Raw genomic sequence first — 21,105 nt, forward strand, 5'->3', positions numbered from 1 at the left:
ATAAAAGAATCGGTAAAAGGGGATCTAAAGCTATACGGCTATCAAGAACGCAGATCTCCATTGCGTGCTAGATTTACACTATAAGTAACTGCGGGCAACTATAAGTAACTGCAGGGCTATACTTATCGGGAACCTACTGATACGTAGTGCTTTGCCTTTTCTTCTCACATTTCTACTAAATGGTAAAGCGATGTTAAGAGAAATTCCAAGGAATAGCTATTATATATTTCTTATAAAATTAAATTTTTATAAATTCAGTTTCATATTAATCAATTTTATTCAATTTTATATTATTTATATGCTTCTCTCTCTCTCTCTCTCTCTCTCTCTCCCCTCTTTATTTTTTTCCTCGCCCCATATTTCTTTTAATTATTCCACGACATATATAATTTTAATAATCAAATAATTTCTAATTTTATTTCTTTATTTTGTTATTTATTATATATAAAGATCTGGATATAAAAAAGATATCCATTTCAATGATAAAAATCTTTGATCACTTTAATTATCTTTCATGAAGAAGATATCAAAATATGAATTGCAATTCTATTAACTTTTTAGAAATTCAGAGATTTAAATATTTCGATATCTGAGTTGCAATGATATATAAATTGATATCGAGAAGCTCTCACTTATCGCAAACGTGAAATATCTCGAGACGAAGCGAAGACGCAGCGATCGTTCGAGTCGATTTCATTTTGCCAGTACATCCTGGCACGAAGGTAAAGGCATCGCGTTTCCAAGAGTCGAACTCGTGATTGGCAGATCGACGTAAGCCGCGTTCGTGTCGGGGCCGCCCCCGTTGGCGTGGAACACGATAAAGCGTAACTTTATGACAAGGTCTTGGTACACCATTCACGTGAAACTGCAGCTCACAAATGGCTTGAACTTTGCAAGACGCGTTCGAATGTCTCTATGATGGGAGCAGCAATGAATTCCTTACAAGGACCATTGCGCCATGCATGCTTTTTTTCGAGAAGCATTTCAACAATCTGACCCGGTCTCGCAAACTTTTTTGTCAGTCAATAAAAAAAAATTCTTTTTCCAAAAGTATTTGTAATTACATTCAGCAATTATTTAAGTAAAAAGTGTTGAGACAAACATTCCGTAGAATTTAAGATTTAGATACTTGCATGTATTAAATATTCAATAACTTTAATCTTAATAGTTGCGATCATCACAAGGGAATATATTTTATGTAGAAATAAAAAATTTATGATCAATTTTGCACAATAGAATTTTGCATTACATTATCCGCCTTTTTTCTCTCTTTTTAAATTACCACTAAAATATTCATTTGATGTTCCAACAAAGTTTTTGATAATAATATTTTTCGAATAAATGTTTTCATAAAATAACACTTTTGGTAACATAATAATATCCTGCTAACAATATTGTTAATAATATTTAAACAATGTTAAAATTTATAAAAATTATATTACCCTGCCACAATGTTCGCAACACACGTGTAATTTGATCTTTTTGTAAAATTATTGCAGAGTTTTCGCAAAAAAGAATTACAATTTCCGTTTACTGCTTATTGCTTATCGATCGCGTATCTCTACCAATTCCCGACATTGCGAAAATCATCGCAATTTTGCGTGTCCAGCTTGCGTTACGAAGCTTCGTGCATCGTTATCGCCGATAACAGTTGTCCGCTTTTAACCCATCGATTTACCGCGTGCTATCCTTACTTCGATATCACTCGATTCGAATGTTCACTGCAATACATTTTACAAGATTTACGAGCTCCCAATTCTCTGTTGTCGAAATCGTTGTTGAGCAAACGTTAGTTCTCACCACGATCTTCGATATCTTTTCTTAGACTGTGTATTTTTGTCTATTCAATTATCAGAATAATGTATTAAAACTGGCATTTTGTAATCCTAGAATGCCACTCATGTTTTTCTTACATTAACACTCTGGATAATTTGAGGATTCAAATAATTGAATGTTTTTTTTACACTTTTTTATGTTTCTGTAGGTCTTTTATACGTTTTTTATAAATTGCAAGTGAATAACTGAATTAATACTATTTTTATGCAAAAAAATCTTATTAAATGTTATTTTAAAATTATAATAACAAAAATTATATTAAATTTGAATTATTACTTGGCAAAAAATTCACGTATAATAGCGTAATATAAAATTACATATCTTTATTATTATTAATTAATAGTTATTTAATTATATCCTTTTATTAAATTAATTTATTAATAATTATTTTAACAAAAGGATATGATATAAAAATATTTAATACAATAATTCTCTAATAATAATCTACCAGAGAAATTGACACAATATTCTTCGCTAAATGCATTACGTTAAATATATAACATGCATATCTATTATTGTGACATTTATTAACATAATGCGTGTTCCAATAATGACGTAGTTTGTTTTACAGCATCGTTACTGCAACATTAATATTATTAATTAATTTGGTCCGGTTTGCGTATTTATTTTCCAATAAATAAGCAAGCAGTCATTGCGAGAGGAAATCCGAAAGCGGAATCCCGTTTTATCTCTTCACGAAGTTTGTCGTGCGCACCACGAAAGTACAAGTCACATTTGTAGATAAAGAAAGAGTGACGGCCGATTAATCTTGGCTTGTTCTCTTCCAGTCATGAAAGACCTTAATAACGGAGGCGCGCTCAGTCGGCTGTGAGAGGCCGGCGCGGCGTAAGAATAACGTTCATTGCATTCGGGGTTGGCATACCCATTATGTACGTAATAGTAGAGGCCTGCCGCATACTCGTGTCTCGTTGCCAGAAAATTGCGACGTTCGTCGTCGAGGAATTTTCACCTGGGTCGCGACTCAACGCGATTCGCAAATAATGAAAAATCCAAGTTTGTTAGGATTTCTGCGTGTTACGCCGTAGATATAATCCAAGTTTATATGCACGTAATCGAGACTCTCTTGCGTGCTCTTTTTTTGCCGCCGCACACTCCCTCCTCGCCGCCCCTCCTCCCCCTTCGGTATTATCAATCTAGGCGCAGATCTAGATTAAAAAGATCTAGATTAAAAATCGCGCGTTGAATTATAAAGCTCGTGTGGGAAATGTAGGGTATCACACGAGTTGATGGTATTTTATGGTCGCGCGTTGCCATAAATCGTGCGTCAGTCGCGTAATGATAAAACGCTGGTATAACGATATTAAAGGCGCCGTGCACAGTACATATTCTGTCAGAGACGCAACTGATTGTGAATAACAAGGTCATGTTTCTTTTCTAACTGGCAGCTTTTCTTCGTAGAAATACGCAGTATTATGCGGAGCGTGATAAAAAATATCGCAATACATGCGTGATAAATACGACATAATATGTACCTCTGAATGGAAAAAATTGTCGTTTATTCCATTAAGCAGACGCATTTGTAGTTATTACTCTCGAGACCGTGTTCATAACGGGATAATAAAGTAAGCGGGAAAAAGGCACCCATAAAACGGCATGATAGATATACATCTCGCATACCTCATTAACGCTGATACCATTTTGCCGTCACGCGAAATGATGAAGACTTAGTATGGCCAAAAACAGGAGCAAGGGGGGAGAGGGAAGGAGGGAAAGGATGCCATCGAAACTGAAATTTACTGCTGTAGCGAAAACGTTGTATATGCATATTGTGATAGATGAAGCATTCAGCGATAACAGCCACTATCTGTTCCCTGACTATAGCTGATAGCTCGTGTTATGAGCAGATGATGTGGATAACTGCGTGCCACAACACCCATGTGAAGAATATATATACTGCCCGTAAATCCGTGAACGTAAATTAATCATCTGCCAATTGAGTCTGATGCAGTGCAACTCGATAAAAGTGCTTATTCACTTTCTCAAGTTTATTTAGAAAGAATGCAATATAAAACAAAGAGTTATTCGATGCTCCATAAGTTTATTGCAGGGCCGTGAAAAGACAATGCAAACTCTAATGGATGTGACATAAGTTCTTTCCAATTCCAAGATAAAAGCATATATCATAGCTTCTCCGTTCTTGCGCTCCAAAACGAAGTGTGCGAAGAACACATTGTCTTTCCTCACTTATTGTCAGATACATGATCTCGCGTGTCCCGCGACTTATTAGCGGCACAAGAGCACCGGCGTAAAAAGTTCAGAATTGAAAGAACCCTGCGAAAGACGGAATCGCGGGAGTGAGACACGTCGTCCGCAAAACGTCACAGTAATTCGTAAGTAAAAAGTATTAGAAACTTGTACACTGTCAAAGCACCACCGTTGGGCTACGTTGCTGTCGGTTGTACCATCGATCTTGGTTAATTATGCAAGCTATGGTCGCGACCTTTAATGGCTTTAATAACGGAGGTGCACGCTGCGGGATGCAAAAGGCCGACATAAATCGCAAGAATATCTCCCCCCCCCTCCCCTTTTAGCCGTCCACCCTATCGCTCTCCCCCTTCGGGTTACGGTGACATTTCCATTACGTAATAACGGCCAGGTAACGGTAGCGCAATTTTATTGTCACCGAAACTAATCAGAATGCAGCACCCTAATTATTAAAAGTGAGCCCGCAGTTAGTTGGCCGTAGTAGCGGCCGTGCATGATAGTCGATAGGTCATCCGCAATCTCCGTTTCTCGTGCCGATGCGGTCTAGGCCAAGGGACGCTTATCTGAATTTCCCGGTAAGGGATCGCGTGTGCCTGAAGAAATTCGACCACGAATCGTAATGGGGTTAACGAGATCTAATTTCGGACCGAGACTTCAACACCCAAATCACAGCAGTCCTTTTTGGCCTCGCCATTCGAAAGTAATTCAGTTCTTCATCTAAGATCAATCTAAATGGATATGCACGATATTACTCTGAACAAGTTCTTTGTGCCCTCTAACAAATTACGGCAACTGGCTGAGTGTACGCGCAAATGTGCCTTAATATTTTTATGCTTCTTGTGTCTATATTGCCTCGTGTCTATATTGCCTTCTCGATTCTATAAAAGTCAAGCTATTTATTGGGCCTTTTTGACCATATTTAATACGCCAAGACTTAACGGGCGGTGATATTTTGCGGCATCCACTTTAATTACATCCGCTCTCTTTTTATTTATCTATGAAATCTATTCTTCCCAGAGAATTTTCAAGTGCGCCAGCTTCGGTGATTAATCTTGCGAGGATTAATATTTATGACAATGATAAGGAAAGTTTCGCTTAATCCAACCAGATGGATCACGATATTTTCATACGTTAATATTCTTCATCACAGTTAACCTTACTATTAAGTAAGTCCTGTGCCTATAGTTAGTGTCACTTAACACTAAAAATATCTATGGCCATGTACGTATGAGCGCACATAATCAATAATTACGTACATTTTATATTTACGTTGGCATTACACCGCGGCGTAGAAATCTCGCACGTCCGTCTATCGGATATTATCAAGATAAAATTAATCGGTAATTTAAAGATTCTCAATTGGAATTCTCTTCAATTAAATTTCGATATTAAGATTGACAATTATATCATATTGCTGTACCAATTAGCTCGTGAGTTTTTGCATGATAAATACAAAGAATATTAACACTTTCAAATATTCCAAAGAACTGAAAAAGAGAAAGAAAAAAAGATGTATAAATAAAATAATGTAAAAATTTTATATGTAAAATATCTCTTTTATAAAATAATATATTTTCGTAAAAATAAATGTGATCCGTGTTTCAATTAAATCACAACGAAAACTAAATGGAAAGATATAAAGCTTATAAAACAAATTTGAACAGCTGATAATCGTTCATAAATGCCACCCTCAATTATAATTTTTATTCATGAAAACGTTTATATCTTGTTCTCGAAATCAAGCTCAATGGCTCGTTATCTAAATTCCCAAGAGCATCGCGTGTTTTGTAGATAAGCCTACAACGAATCTGTAATAGGGACGCGATGGAAACTGACCGAAGTGCCGAGACGATGTCGTCGTCCCCGTCGTCTGCAAGGTATAGTCGGATCTACCGGCGCGTTTTATCTCTGATCTTAGTTAATCGTCGACATTCGTAATCGCGGGCACGCCGCAACAAGACGAAAAGGGCAACGAGTAGCAATAAAGACGACGGAGAACGACGTCTTTGTCGTGTCGACTGTGTTCCGCCTGTATCTTCGATCTCGATTATTCACGCCGAGGGTTACAATCTCATTGTTTACATTCATAACCAGAAGCATGCTCGCGACGAAAAGCACGGCGAATAGTGTCGAAGACAATGAAGCCAACGTCTTTATCGTGATCGACGCCGAGGTCATTCCTGGAACGACGGGGCACATTGCCGATAATGGTTTCATTTAGAAGGACAGTTAATTTTTACTACGCCATAATTTTTAATGAAAATCTTTCTTCAAGTATCACGGTGTCTTCCACCGATAATAAAGTGAAAAATAATAACAAAAAGTATTGCTACAATATTTATATAATATACACATTATTATTTAAAAACTAATTATGGAATTATCGACAAATCCTTCCCTTTTTTCTAAAACTTGAAAGTTTTCTGAAAAGGTATCGTTGTGCAATAACATGTAATAATTGATGCCCCAAGGGCAATAATAATATTATAATGTTGAAGTATTAATAAAGCATGACATTGCTCTCCCATCGGGAATTAATGATAATTATATTGAAGCGTTGCCATACAATTAGTACGTACAATATTATCAATATTATATTATATATCCCAGATCGGAAAGCTAATTGAAATTAATCAATTTTCTCGGCTTCCATATGTAATATTCAAATAAAATAATTTTATTTTTAAAAATAAAACAAAATAACACCTGGAGCAATTTGCCTCTCAAAATTTAATTAATTATAGAGATCTCCAGTAAGTTTAATATTCGAGCTATTAAATAAAGAAGGGGATAGGAATCAAGTGAACGAACGAGATTGCAAAAAGGTAGAGCGGCAAAGGAAGAGAAATCAAGAGATCAAATAAGAGAGAAGAGAACGGGGCAAGCCTTATTCCTCATGCATGAATAATATATGTGCTTAGAAGAGAAGCGAAGCAACTTATGCCATTGTAATCGTACTTGTGCAACAATTTTCACAGCAACTCCTGCACCGTAGATCCGCTAAGAGGTTGACGTTTAATAAGTTCGTGTCTTATCCTCGTCCTTATCCACGTCCTCGTTTCCAGAATGTGTTCCACTTAACATTTAACCCTATATAGTTTTAGAATTCGTGTATTTGTATACAGAGTATACATGTATAAATAACTTTTGATTATCTATTAACATTTAACGAGAATTTTGTATGTAGGACACTAATCTAATGTCGTTGCTGCAAGGCTAAATCGACATTTGTGAATACGACAAAAATATTATTATAAAAATATTTTACGATGACATATTTTACTCGTGATATATTTTTCTCATAATATAATCTGCATACAAATCATAGAGAGCAAATCTAATAAATTTTTTCAACGTATTGAATACTTATTGCATAACTGTTTCTGTTGAATTTGTTTGTAAGAAAAAATACAAATATGCTTTAAACTTACATAAAAATGTCACATTAAAAAATATTTTAAAAAATTTTAATATTTTCTTGAGAGAAATTACGACCCGGTATCGGCATTAAATGGCTCAAACCAATCATCTATCGTAGATTGCGTTCAGGAAATTGCGCCTGTATTTGTGCGATAATGACTGCCATCGTGCGATAGAACCTTTGTGTCGTGCAACGAATATTGTTTTCGTCGAGCGAAACCTTCGTGTCGTATGAACGTTAGTAGACAAAACGGGAAGTTCTCTCGGCAGCTCCAACGGAAAATACGTCTCTTTCGATATTGCCGGTTGTTAGAAAAAAAGTACAATAGTGGCTAAAGAAACGCTGATAGTGATTTAGGCGTCACCCCGTGTACCATCGCGTTTAATGGGAGCACCTTGTTTCTCTCGCGCACCACGTCCGCGCCCGTCGCTTACCTAAATATCGGAAGTGGTTTTCTCGGGAACGTCGACACTCTCGCGGTGGCCCTTCTCAAACCGCACAAAGAAACAAAAAATACACGGATGAAAGGAGGATTACTACGGTTATGCTTCTCAGTTAAAAAAAGAAGCCCCGGTCACGTAAAATAGACAAATTAAATACACAGGGATCATTAATCAGAAAAAACTAAGGCAGAGTAGTTTTTTTCTTATCAGAAAAAAGAACATTCTACTATTAAGTAATATAAAAAAAAAAATCAGAAACTGTATAACGACGAAAAATGATATAAGTATATCATGACTTGATATAATAATATAACGATATGAGGAATTGCGCTGTTCCTGATTCTTTTAAATTATGCAGAGATAAATTATTATAGTGCGAGTATGTACTATATCTAATTAAATTAAATCTTCTCCCTAAATTAAATTTTTATTTATCGTAATTTAATTTATCGTAATTATTGCAAATAGCTACGTTGACAAATTTATATTGAATATGTCTAAATTGAAAAAAAAAATTTTTTTTTAAATTTTCTAATTATATAACATAATACATAATCTGTTTCTTTAATGACACTGAATAATAGTTATTTTTATATTTACTGGACTTATTTTGTAGATTTTGGCTAAAAATATTTTCTGCGACATCATAAAATAGCAATTTGTTTTAAGAAAATAAATATCAAGAAGGGACATTCACATTTTTTCCCACAAGATCAGAGAAACTCAACTTTCAAGAACTTAATTTCTTTACAGCTGCCTCTTGAACCCACGTTGTCATTCTCCTTGCATCGTTTCTGGCAGCCTGGCAAAAAGCCTCAACTTATTCGATTAAACCTACTTCCACCTATACTCGCAATAAAGTTCAATGACCGTAAACGACGGCTCAGTGGTGAGTAGCCTCGTATCGCTCTCCCATTCTCACATTCACGAGAGAGCTAAGTTGGCTCACGACGTACAATGAAATGAAGCAAATAGGATCCGTGGGGAAAATAGGATCGAAATATTGTATAGATTCAGTCTAAAACCGATATCTTTTCTCCATCAAATTACAACTGAAAGTAATCGTCCATAAAACGAATCAACAAAACTTACGTGCTTAAGCGCAAAAAAGATTCACCAAAATAAATACTGCAACGACAATTATATTACACTGTAATTATATTACGTTAATAACAGATTTTCGACCTGTAATTTCTTAATATAATCTTAATATAATCTTATACACCCTATTTTACGGTGTGTTTGCGCGACATAAGCCGAAGTTTCCCATAAACGCCGAATACACATGCACAGCCGAGGGGTTAAAGCGACCGCGTATTCCCCACCGTCGTCATAACCCACATAGAGGGCATCACACCGAGAGGTAGAAAGGGGCTGGAGGGTGCCCAATGACGTCAGATTCGCGCGCACGAGCTTACACAGATGCGTCGATAACCTACCCCAGCGGATGCTGTGTTTCTCTGTCTTCCCATCGACATGCGTTTCGCAGATACATCACACGTCTCGCGTGTACGCGTCTATGTTCATTTGGATCCGTTCATCTGAACATTTCTACCGAAAAAATCAGAAAAATCTGACACGCACCGTAGATTCGATTGCCCTGATTCTCGGAAAACGTATGCAACTCCCGCGAGAAGGTAGGATTAAATTTCAGGACAAAGACTGTGAAAGCAAGTTTCGAACAGCATCGAGATTTAAAAGAGGATAAAGAAAATGAAGACGAGAATAAGACAAGATGATAATCCCATTCTTTGACAGAAGGCTAAAATTGGTATGAAGGTCAAAAGGTCAGAATTAATGAAATGCCGAAAGCGGCCGAATTAATATGAGCCAAATGAAATTGGCGGAAAAGGTCAGAATCATGCATAATGCGCGTAGGTATCGTTTGTAGGCAGTTATACCGACATAGCTCGTGAATTAACTGGAGCGCATTAGCTCCTTTCTAAAGGCTTTTAAATTCACGAGCATATTAATAAATAATACGCATTGCATATTAAATCATATAGGACACGTTGATGATAGAACAAATTAAACAAATGACGAACGTATGCACTGTACAGCTGAATTGAGCAGTGAGCATGCAAATAATTTTACACAAATTCATACAGATAGCTAAATTTGGATCATAAAAGCATCAATTTACAGCATGAAAATCGTACAAATTTGTGCAATATTTGCAATGCATAATTCAATTTATATATTTTAAATATCAAATAAATGGTTTATTTTATTGCAGTTTGTTTCAATTCGCAGATTTAATACGTTATTTTCAGGATAACGAATCTCTTTCATTCGGATATATAGTATCATATTAACTCAAGGCTTTACAATATTTCAAAATACATCATACTTGATACATAATCCCGCCACGTCTGTCTGTCCTAATGGAGCTGAAAAAGCAACTCTGTCTGCTTATCGAACTGATATGAAGAAAATCATAGATGGCATTACTTTCTTTTTTTCACGCTCAAGCCTATCGAGTCAGCAGTGTTTATGATCAACGATCGTCGAAATTTCTCTCGCGAATACAATTTTAGCAATCTCGTCTACGTGTGTCGATCGATCGATCGGGCGCCGGTGATTCGCAAGATTTTTGTGTATCAGCAAAAGCTCAGTGGCGCGGAAGAAGTTTGCACACACGCAGAAGGAGCGAGAGAGGATGATGAGCGACGGTTCGCTTTACGGACAGTGACAAATGGATCCGCTGGTCCATCATCCCACGTCCCAAATGTATCTCACGGCGTTACGATCGGATGGATGTCCGCTCATATCGGGCACGTCCTATTTCGAATTCTTCTGCCGGTTTTTCCATGTTATCCGGCCTGACCGCGCAAACGATCCGCGTCGCGCCGATCTTCCGAGATCATTACGCACGTTATTTATTATCGCCTGTAGGACGAAAATAACATCTTCCGCATGGATACTGTTGTTTGTACGTGTATGTGTAGCCTTCGTGTGGGACATCGGGTAGTTATCCAAGAAAAAGGTAACGATACGCTCGCGTCTTGGCTTGGTGATACTTTGACTTTGAGAAATGATCAAATTCATAATCCGTTGAGGAAGAATTAAATGTTATATAACGTAAAGAGCTTTATCTCTGCAAAATTTTTTAACAATATAATTTGCAGATTAATCCCCACAGATATTCGTACTAATTATCATATTCCAATGTTGATGTCATTAATCTATCGAATAAATTTGCGATTAAAAGCCGATAAGTTTTATCAGATTCCAAAACGCGCATAATTATTTATCCAGAAAATGAATAGAGGGAAGGAAGGCAAAAAGAGATAAATTTAGATAGATAGAGAAATATGAAGACTAAAGTTTCCAACTGTGATATCGATAAAAAGGAAACACGTGGTACTAACCGGAAGGGTGCGATCGCATACTTATGACTTCCTGACTCTCCCGCAACGGTGGCTCGGCGCCGAAATTAGCGTAAATCACACTGAAAAACGTAACTGCTCGTGCAACCAGCTCTCGCCGATTATATATAGCGTCCGGCGACCGGTAGTACATAAAGTCGCTTTTTCGTCCGTAGTCCGCTCGCTCGCTTACCATGAATAATTCATAAACGATCCTCGCACAAACGCTGAATGTTTGGCAAGAAAGGATTGGCCCCAGGATTGAGAACATGATGAAAAAGGATATAATGTAAGAAGTCGGGACAATCGACTAAAAAAGAGAGAGTGAGAGAAGATGGGAGAACGATACAGCGTCTCCGTAGTCGATAACTTCTTAATTGCGAGGAGACTCTTACAAAAGCTTCGAGACTTCCGCCTTTCAAAGACACCAACCACTCGATGTGGTCGACAATGTCGGGGAAGTTGCCGACAGTTGTTTGACATTAGCTTGAAAATAAATTGCACAAACGTTACTAATCCAAATGTCAGCGAACGAGGTCGACAGAAGCTACGTCAAAAATATTTATCCCTTTGAAATATTCGGAAAAATGAAATATGTTTCTCATGCACATTTATTATCAATATTTATCTTTACGTCAAAAAAAAAAAAAATATATATATATATATCTACAAATTTATATATATTACGAAAACTGAATTTGCTCGCGAGATAATTTTATGCAAATATTTAACGATATTGAATATCTGTATTGAAATTACATATCAGAAAATATTATTTGTAATTAGCTATAAATAAATAGTGATATAATTATAAAAACAAATTCAGGTACACATATACATTCATAATGCATTTAACAATTTATTAACAAATGTTTGATTCAGTAATCAATCAAAAAATGAAAGAAATTGAGCATCAGTAAATAAGATTGGGTATTAGCACAATAATCAAGCAAAGAAATTTCATCCGCTTCAGTTTACTAAAATTCCGAGTTTGCTGAAAGGGCAAAGGAGCAGGGAAGAAGCAACTTGCTACTTATATTCATCGATTTGAAGCTTACTGAGCTAGAAATAAACGTAAATTCCTAGAAAAAATTCTTTATATGGTTTTTCATCGTTCTTTAAAGGCAAGGAAATTGCAACGAGTCGGAAAAGCTAAAAGAAACAGGAAGAAAGGACTGGATGGACGAAAGGAAGCTGGGAGAGAGTAGGAGGATGCGCAGATCGTGTGCAGAAGAAATGTTGAAGTCGGAGGTCAAGAGTTCTTGGAAATCCGAGAGATTGAAATTCGAGTCGTCTTCGTCCGCTCGGACGGTCCTCCTTATTTACGAGACTTTCAATTACACCGGCTCGGCCCAGGCACAGTAATGTCTTCCATCTTTCTTCGGTACTCGCGCCACGTGACTGTGCCACGGTAATAGTATTAAATCAGTCGTCCGTACAATTGCGCTACGATCATTCCTCTACCTAACCTGCGACCAATGCTATTTCGCGCTATTAAATCAAAGCGATATCAAGCGAAGTTTATGCGATATTATTGATTACAAGTTAATAATTTGATAAATAACGCGGTTAAAAAGATACGCATATTAATTATGACGGAACACGTTCGCAGTTGCGTTAAGGAGTTGTGAGAATTACGATTAATAAATTTTTATGATCAGAATTTCTGATTATATAGCAAATTTGATATAAAATAATTAATCAACTTAATTTCGATTGGGCATGTTTATCCATCTCGATCGTCATTAATTTAATGTTACGCCGGTACGCGAAGCTTGCTGTCGGAGTTCATAATTCGAAACAAAACAGAATAGCAAGAAAAATGGATTTCCACGATAGCACAAGAGAGACTTTCTCGTGAGAGCCAAAGAACGGGTGAGCTTTTGAAAACATTGTCTGGCGCTTTTGGGGCAATGAAGCATGAAACGCTTAACTATGGCGTGACATTTCTCCAACGGCCTTCCTGAAGACCCGTGAAAGAGATGCGCGTCCTTTCGTCTGGAATACGAACACCCACGAAACCTCTCCCCAGCCTCGCAAACCTCGAAAGATGCCTTTTATATATTTCAAGCGATCGAAAGTGTCATATTTCTCCACGGAAAGTACCCTACACTTTATTCTCTTTCATGAGCGAGCACAGAGAGACCTAAATCATTCCAATCGAAATTGATTAAAGAAATTTGTGGGCAATTTTAGTCTTTACAGAAATAATACATATACAAAAGTGATGGAAAATAATGTATTATAGAGAGAGGAGAGATAAATTCCGAAATTTTTAAAGCGGTAAGAGTTCGTCCCTATATTGCACACGCTTAATAAAATAAATCGTCACGCAGAAAGTATTTCTCTGTTAATATCCATTTCGAGCAAAGTACAATACATTAACTGTAATTTCGATTTGACTAACTTTTTAACTTTTGTTAGTTCTAAAAATTAGAAAAAACAAAAAATAAGTTGAACTTTGTTTACGAGATAATTTATTAATTTCTTTTTATCTCGTGCGTACGTGTAACTGTCTTCAAAATTATTTTGTAATAATAATTCATCTTATTGCTAGAAAATATTTTAAACAGAAATTTCACGGAAATCAAGTCGGCTCCTCGTGATGTGCCAATCTATAAATATATTTTCGCGCGCGTATCTACACGATATCATCTACAGCGTATTATTCGCACCTTGTTCCCGGAGTAGATATCTGCGTCCAATCAATACGACTAACCTCTGACCTATTATCGCGGCTTGGCAGCAAGTTCTTCTTCGTTATGAGATATCGTTTTGCGAGATTTAGATTATGGTAGTTGCAGCGAATCATTCGATAAAACTCTTTCTGAGACGCGTGTAAAAGACAGACATTTCGTTCACTAAGACCGATATTCGTGGTCGTAAATAATATTCAATCTTTGATTGAAGGCGTAATTAAATACAAATTCATTCATTTTTTTCTTTCAATCAAAGATTGAAAATTATTTACAATTATGAATATCGGTCTAAGATTAATGAAATTCGTTTTAAAATATTTCACAAAAATAATAATGTAATTAACTATAATTTGTTATATATATACATATGTATGTATATGCACGTACGTTATTAATTGTATAATAAAATTATCAGTAAAGGATTGTAGAAGCAGTCTACCGTATAAAGTATAAACTCTAATTACAAAGTCCTTCAATTTCTCCTCTTAGGTGCAAATAGCCAGTTTAATTTAATAATTTTAGATTAATATTATTAATTTTCAAAGTAGTTTCGTAAATGAATAGATACAATCTCAAAATGGCAATTGGGGGCTTTCGCAACTAAAGAGCTTAATGCTTTGAATCACAAAGTAGACCGGGTACTTAGCGGTTATTTCCTTGATTTATAATTGATTACAAAATCCCGTGAACTTAATCGCGGGGACACATTGTAGATCGTATAACTCACATTTAGAATCTTGGTCAGTGGAATAGAACGCGGCAAACATGCACGATCTTGATTAGTCTAATTCGTGCAACACTTTACAAGCTCGCCAGGTTTACTTACTTCCATTGTAGGACTATGCGCGCAAGCTGATGTACGATACGTCTCTCAAACATTCTGCTGACTCATATGTACATCAGCTCTAGGGTCAAGGCTTTTCTTACGTCTGTTTTGTTCAATGATACGGAGTAACGCACGAACGATCAAGCACGCACGACACTATTATTAACCTAATCCACAAAAGTTATCACCGGCATCTATCACAAACGTCGCTTATATTTGGAAATTAGTCATGCTTACTAGGGCAATAAGTGACCGTGAGATTCGCGAAATTCACTGATGCATCAACATGTTATTATCTCTTCTCAACATTATCTCTCTTTTACAATTTTAACACTAGTTATTTATCTAGTGCACTGTCATCTACTTGAAAGATAAACAGAAAAGGTGCAGTAATCTCAGATGATCTTGTTCAGCCAAGACAGATCAACTTATGAACATGCCTCTGTCAATTGTTTCGTAAAACTTGAAGTTCTTGATTTATACACCGTAAAATATATAACATATCGCAAAAATTTAAAAAGAAGGAAAATTATCTTCAATGCAAAGTACAACTAATTGCGAGTAAAACAAGATTACGTGCATCCGCGCAACGTGATTTCCACTGGCTCTTTCGTTCCGATTAAAGCGCGCAGCGATTCGTGAGACTTGAGATAATAACTGTAGAGATCGCGAAGATATTGCGTGATCTAACCAAGGTCGTTATCATACTTGGTGGCTTCGTGTAAACCAGGAATCAACACCACGTCAAATGATTACGGTACGATCTTGGTCAGTTCGCTGAGCCAAGCAGAAAACGTTTTCGGATCGAGTTGCTCCACTTAGCGGGACCAAAATCGGCTGCTGCGCCGTTGTAGCCATTAGATCGGACTCTAGGTACTGCGGAACCGTATCAGCTCCCAGATTCGAGGGCCGTTTGTTTGGCTGACCGAGACCATCCGTATCTACTGACCCGTTAAGTCAAGAACAGACCGGCTGTACTTTATACTCCGGAGCCTTGGGCGTACCTCTCACGGTCGTGTACGTCATATAGGCTGTTACAATATCTTCTCTCAAACTTGTCTTTTGAGAATAATGCTAATCCCAGTATCTACATCAGTTCAGGAGTTTGTGACGGCGTTCTTTAACTAAAATTCACAATTTGCAACAGGCTATTTTCACATTATTAATTTAAAGTTCTTTGCTTAGAGAAAAAAAGTATGCAATGTGTTACCATTAAAATCCTTCTGTCGTTTATAAATTAAGTCGTTAAATGCAATAATTCGTGATTATTTATTACAATTATAGCAAAATTCTCAAAAAAGGATTCTAAAAAAAAAATACTATATCATATTGTTAGTGCATACCAAAATGTTTATCCACTAATATTACTCTAACTTGATAACATTTAAAAATGTATTTATTAATTAATATTTATTAAATAGATTTTAAAATGTTATCGAGTTGTTATAACGTTGGTGGATAAACCGCGTAATTAAATCGCGGTCTGAAAAAATTCTTTCAATCACATATCAGCTAGCCTAACTGGAAATACCGGTTAAATATAAATAAATGTTAGAAACATAAAAATATTGTAATTTTTATAATTTTAGAATATTGGCTTTTATAAGGGAAATGAAACATGAACTTGTTTACAGAACTGGCGGCGGCAGTATGCTGGGCGACGTGAACATCTCTGCGATATTGGACTCCTTCTCCATCAGTTACGATAAAAGAGTAAGGCCGAACTACGGAGGTGAGTAGAAACTCGACTTTCTCCATCTTACGATAAACAAGATCATTCGTGGATTTTCTACCATGCGCAAACCTTGTCAATTCGATACGTTCGACATGTTTGCTCGCCTGACGTTGATCAATTTTGATTAATTCGCGGCCGCGAGATAATACGCGGCGTGACAAGTTTTGCGTTCGGCACGAAACTTCTTCCGTCTCATTGTTTATGATCGTTGCACTATTACGTGAATCTAAATCGTTACCTTGCAGCTAACGAAAATGAGGGAGTTAGATGACGAAAGAGACCAAATATTGACACACCGGCAAAACCAATCAATTGGCGAACGAACAGAAAACCAGCATACAACTCTTTTAATTCCAATTCGTTCGCTGCAAGCGGAGAAAAAAGCTTTTTACGTGTGCTCGGATAAAAAATAAAGAAAAAAGACCGATACCGTATTCCATCCTTCAATGCAGTGCTGAGATAAAAGAAACTAAAGAACAGAAGACGATAGATAAACGTATGCAGGATTTGTGCTTAAAAACATTTAATACACAAAATCGATAGGATAAATCAAAACATAAAAGCGCAAGCTTTCGGATTGCTGTAACAATGGCGCGACACAACGGCTAAAGCTCCGGCGAAACGCTCCAGGAAATATTTTTGACGTCGCTTATCATCTCCCACGTTTTACCCTACAAAAACGACGAGCTTTCGAGCGTACTACCGCTTCCATAAAACAACTCTGACAGGAACAGCGCGGCAGCACGTGTACGCGAATCGCATCCTGTTTCCCGGCAAAGGAGTAATTTGCAGTTTACCACGCGGCCCAACCGCGCGACTACCGAAAAAGAAATACCGATAAAACGATGTGGCAGACAGGGCGCGTTTCTATCGCGCGGAGATAGGACGCACGGCACGTGACTCTCCCCGAAGATAAAAGTGTAAAGCACAAAGCGCTTCTCTCTTTAAGCCCTTGAGCAATCCGGAAAAGTACAGATTGCCCGTAATCTGTAGCCACCTACACTTTTGTCGTTTCAAATAAATGCCAGACGTTTATCGACTGCGAGCGCAATACGATTTTGCGGTCGAATAAACGCGATGCTTATAAAACATAGGGATATTAAAGAGCCATTAGTCCAGTTTCGAATGAGCACGCTCGCCACCAGAGAGTCAGTTAGAGGCAATTAGTGCCTGCCAATGGACAGCCCCCGTCGCGTCGCGCGTCGTCCCACTTTCGGCCTCTACGCGGGTTTAGGCCCGGCCAAAAAGTCGCCCGCGCGCGCGTTCAGCTCGGCCCGCGAAGCCGATTATTGATGCCAAAGCAGCCTACGATTATGATTCATGTGCAGACGATTCTACCACGACAAAGTCACATTTTCGGGGATGGCCTCGGGTAGGAGGTAGGGCGGGGCTGGAGCGCTTCGATAAAACTCGGATCGATGCTGGGACGCCCCACGGGTTGCCACGGGTTACCGTTAACGGCATCTCCGCTCTCTCCGACTACACAGAGACGCAGTATCTCGCCTTCAATTACGATTTTGACTTTGATTTTATCATCGTCTCTTGACGGCCCCCTTTGTCCCGGATTCTATTTCGGGACCGCGCTGCCTCACACTTTCGGCTCGGTGTCGCGATTGCTAACAACGACGTAACGCCTCGATTTCATATAGCTGCTCTATATTTCCCCCCCAAAAAGGATTGGGGGCTTTGATTGACCGAGAATCATTTCGGTTCTTTATATTTCCGAAGAAGCTAAAAACGTTTGAACCGATATTTATTCCGTTTAATCCGAAAGATATTCCTGCGCTCGCAGTTATAATTGCAACTATTGGGTCAGATATAAAAATTGAAAAAGCGGTTAACTGAATAATTAACAGCTCGAATTTGTATGTTCCGAAGGTGGTTAAAATTACGAATTGCAATTATAAATTCTCAGCTAATGCGCAATAAAATGCGCAACAAAATAAAATAAACGCACATTCAGCGTATTATCATTTAATTACATTCCGTGCAATTGTTAAACATGCAAACCTATATTATACGAATATTATTATATATCTACATTATATGAATATTATTGAATTTATTATTCTGCAACCGAGAATTGTTTCAACACGCTAAAACAATTGAAAATTTATTTAACTAGCTTTCAATATAATTAACACACCTTGCCGTTGCGAATGATCGAGGTCGTGGCAAAAACATACATATATTTTCTTGACTTTCCAAGCTGCATTAGGAGTATATGCATTAATGATTCGCAGTAAACTCGAGTTGACTGTTAGACATAAAGGACGATCGTTTCATTTTCCAGCGGGATCACGTATACAGGTTGCTATCGGCAGATCGCAAAAAAGTGCACCAAATGTACCGTCTAGATTCGAATCGCCGATATCCGCGCCTCTCGCCGCTCCTCGCATATCGATACACGCGATCCCCGGGGAATACGAGTTTCTAACATTTAAAATTTAGATCGGTACGCGGACATTACGGAAACGGACACGAGAATACCGCGAACGGACGAACGGGATAAACCGTGCCGCCGCGCCGCTCTCTTCGATTCCGTAGTGCTTCATTGGATATTCCCCGGAGCGCGGCCGGATTTTCAAACACGAGCTCCGCGACGCTGCCATCCAAGGCCTACGTAAAATGACAAAATACGTGACGGGAAACTCGAAATGTTTGCACTCCATAAACTGGCTGTGCCGTAATGATAAACAAAAACTTTTCGCGTTCGTGTTAGAAAAGGAAGCCTACAACGCTAACACAATGTCGACCCGGATAGAATTGCGAACAAACAAATCAAATTAAAACGCTGAAACTTTATACGTGCTTATATATTCCGTACTTACATTAAATATACGTTGCGAATATTTAATATAGTTACATCAAATATTTTTCTCGTGTTCGCGAGAAAAACATCTATTTAAAAGTTTACCTTGGATAAAGTGTATTTAATTCGTATAATATTTGATATTACGTAACGCGTAAAAAAAAAGAAAAAAAGGATTCGGACGTACAACATTTATAGTTTAGCAAATATATCGGTTCACGCGGAGTTGATGACTGCGAATTTTCGATCCGACGGTCCGATTATTAATTTTTGTTCTTTCTCAGTTGTATCACATGTGTCTGGAATATTTTTTAATCTTTTTTTTTTCGGAGTACATGCTCTCTCATGGGCGATCGGTTTGCGCGGGCGAAGCATACTGGCGCGGTTTCAATTAACTCGATACCACGTCGGCCGTGCGTTTTCCAGCATGTCGCGAGAACGTCATTGTGAAATATGTGTCCCATATGGGATGTTCCTCCGACTATAGGGGCTTTAAAAACATCCTAGAAATGGAAATGAAGATATATCGGTCGAGTGGCGCGCGATGGCGTTGGCAGAGTCGTTGTTTACGAGTCAACTTTATCGCGAAAACGCCAACGTGGACACGTATATGCGCCTCGCATTCCCCAACCCTTTCGAGACCGCACCCTTGGCCTCGCACCCCTCGGCAGAGCCGGTTCTTTCCATCTGCACCTGACTTCCCGCCCACCTTCGCTCTCTGCCCGAAATTTCGCCCATAAACTTTTCTACAGTGAGGTACCGCCTGATCGGGCGTGATTACATTTTTCCGCTTCGTCTTTGCGGCCGATCAATTCGACCGGCAGCCTCGATTTCGTGCCTCACATCTGGCACGGGCTCTAAAATTTTCACGTACCCTCGTCAGAGATCTTTGAATTTAAATTTCACAAAGATTACAAGAGAAATAGCTTATGTCACATCGCATATTGAAACTACGCAAGTTTGAGCGATTGTTTACGGATATTCTTACTGAAATGCATTAAATTTTATCAAAAATTAAAAATAATTGCAACTGTAACTGCAAAAAAAAATACATTTCCGAATAATCACGCGATATCGGTTAAAAAAGATTGAAAAAAAAACGAAAAAAGTATCTCACACCAATAATTTTACAACGTTTCAACTTAATACAAATGTAGCTTTAAATATATGACTTATTCGTCTCGATTAAGTCCAAGCGCGTATAACATAAACCATACGACACGAAGCATGTCACAGCGCTGCACATAGAGAGATTAAGCCTATCCGCAAAACCATCGTTATGTAACGATGATGACAACCGAGCACACGTAAATTAGCGCATAAATTATAATCGGACATGGTCTAATCGAAAGCGATTACCACTTTCAGCGATCCATCCAACGTAGCGACCTCACCAACATACCATTTTGCATTTACAGTAAAGTCACAGAACCGAAAAAAAAAGAACGAAAGAAAGAAAGCAAATATATGTGATATTTGTAATTAACGAACGAATGCCATAGTCACTCTCACCGTGTAGCTTGGCCGCGGCCGAAAACCGGCGACTCAGTTTTACTAACCTTCGATTTCAGGTCCTCCCGTCGAGGTGGGCGTCACCATGTACGTCTTGAGTATCAGCTCCCTATCCGAAGTGAAAATGGTACTACCTCTATAGGTCTTACTCAGTAATTCCGCTGAAAATTACTCATTTACTATCGTTCTCGGCTAAACACAATCCGCCCTCCCATTCCACCCGCCCG

The 21,105-nt window shown here is 37.9% G+C and overlaps 2 protein-coding genes across 24 annotated transcripts in view; one reads left to right on the forward strand and one right to left on the reverse strand.

Annotated features, from left to right (window-relative positions):
• LOC120358723 (twist-related protein 1-like) overlaps positions 1–21,105 on the reverse strand; it is a 142,973-nt gene that overhangs the window by 106,078 nt on the left and 15,790 nt on the right. The window lies entirely within an intron of this gene.
• LOC105194445 (gamma-aminobutyric acid receptor subunit beta) overlaps positions 1–21,105 on the forward strand; it is a 76,725-nt gene that overhangs the window by 19,503 nt on the left and 36,117 nt on the right. For 15 of the 23 annotated variants that reach the window (XM_039453922.1, XM_039453929.1, XM_039453924.1 and 12 more), the window contains exons 2-3: positions 16,454–16,551; positions 20,938–21,005. In XM_039453922.1, the coding sequence (XP_039309856.1) occupies positions 16,454–16,551; positions 20,938–21,005 (166 nt within the window). Of the gene's footprint in view, positions 1–16,453; positions 16,552–16,799; positions 21,006–21,105 lie in introns of those variants that run through there. The other 8 variants (XM_039453925.1, XM_039453934.1, XM_039453939.1 and 5 more) reach the window with 2 other exon arrangements.

The sequence above is a fragment of the Solenopsis invicta genome, chromosome 9 (genome assembly GCF_016802725.1).
Source record: "Solenopsis invicta isolate M01_SB chromosome 9, UNIL_Sinv_3.0, whole genome shotgun sequence".
NCBI classification, from domain to species: domain Eukaryota; kingdom Metazoa; phylum Arthropoda; class Insecta; order Hymenoptera; family Formicidae; genus Solenopsis; species Solenopsis invicta.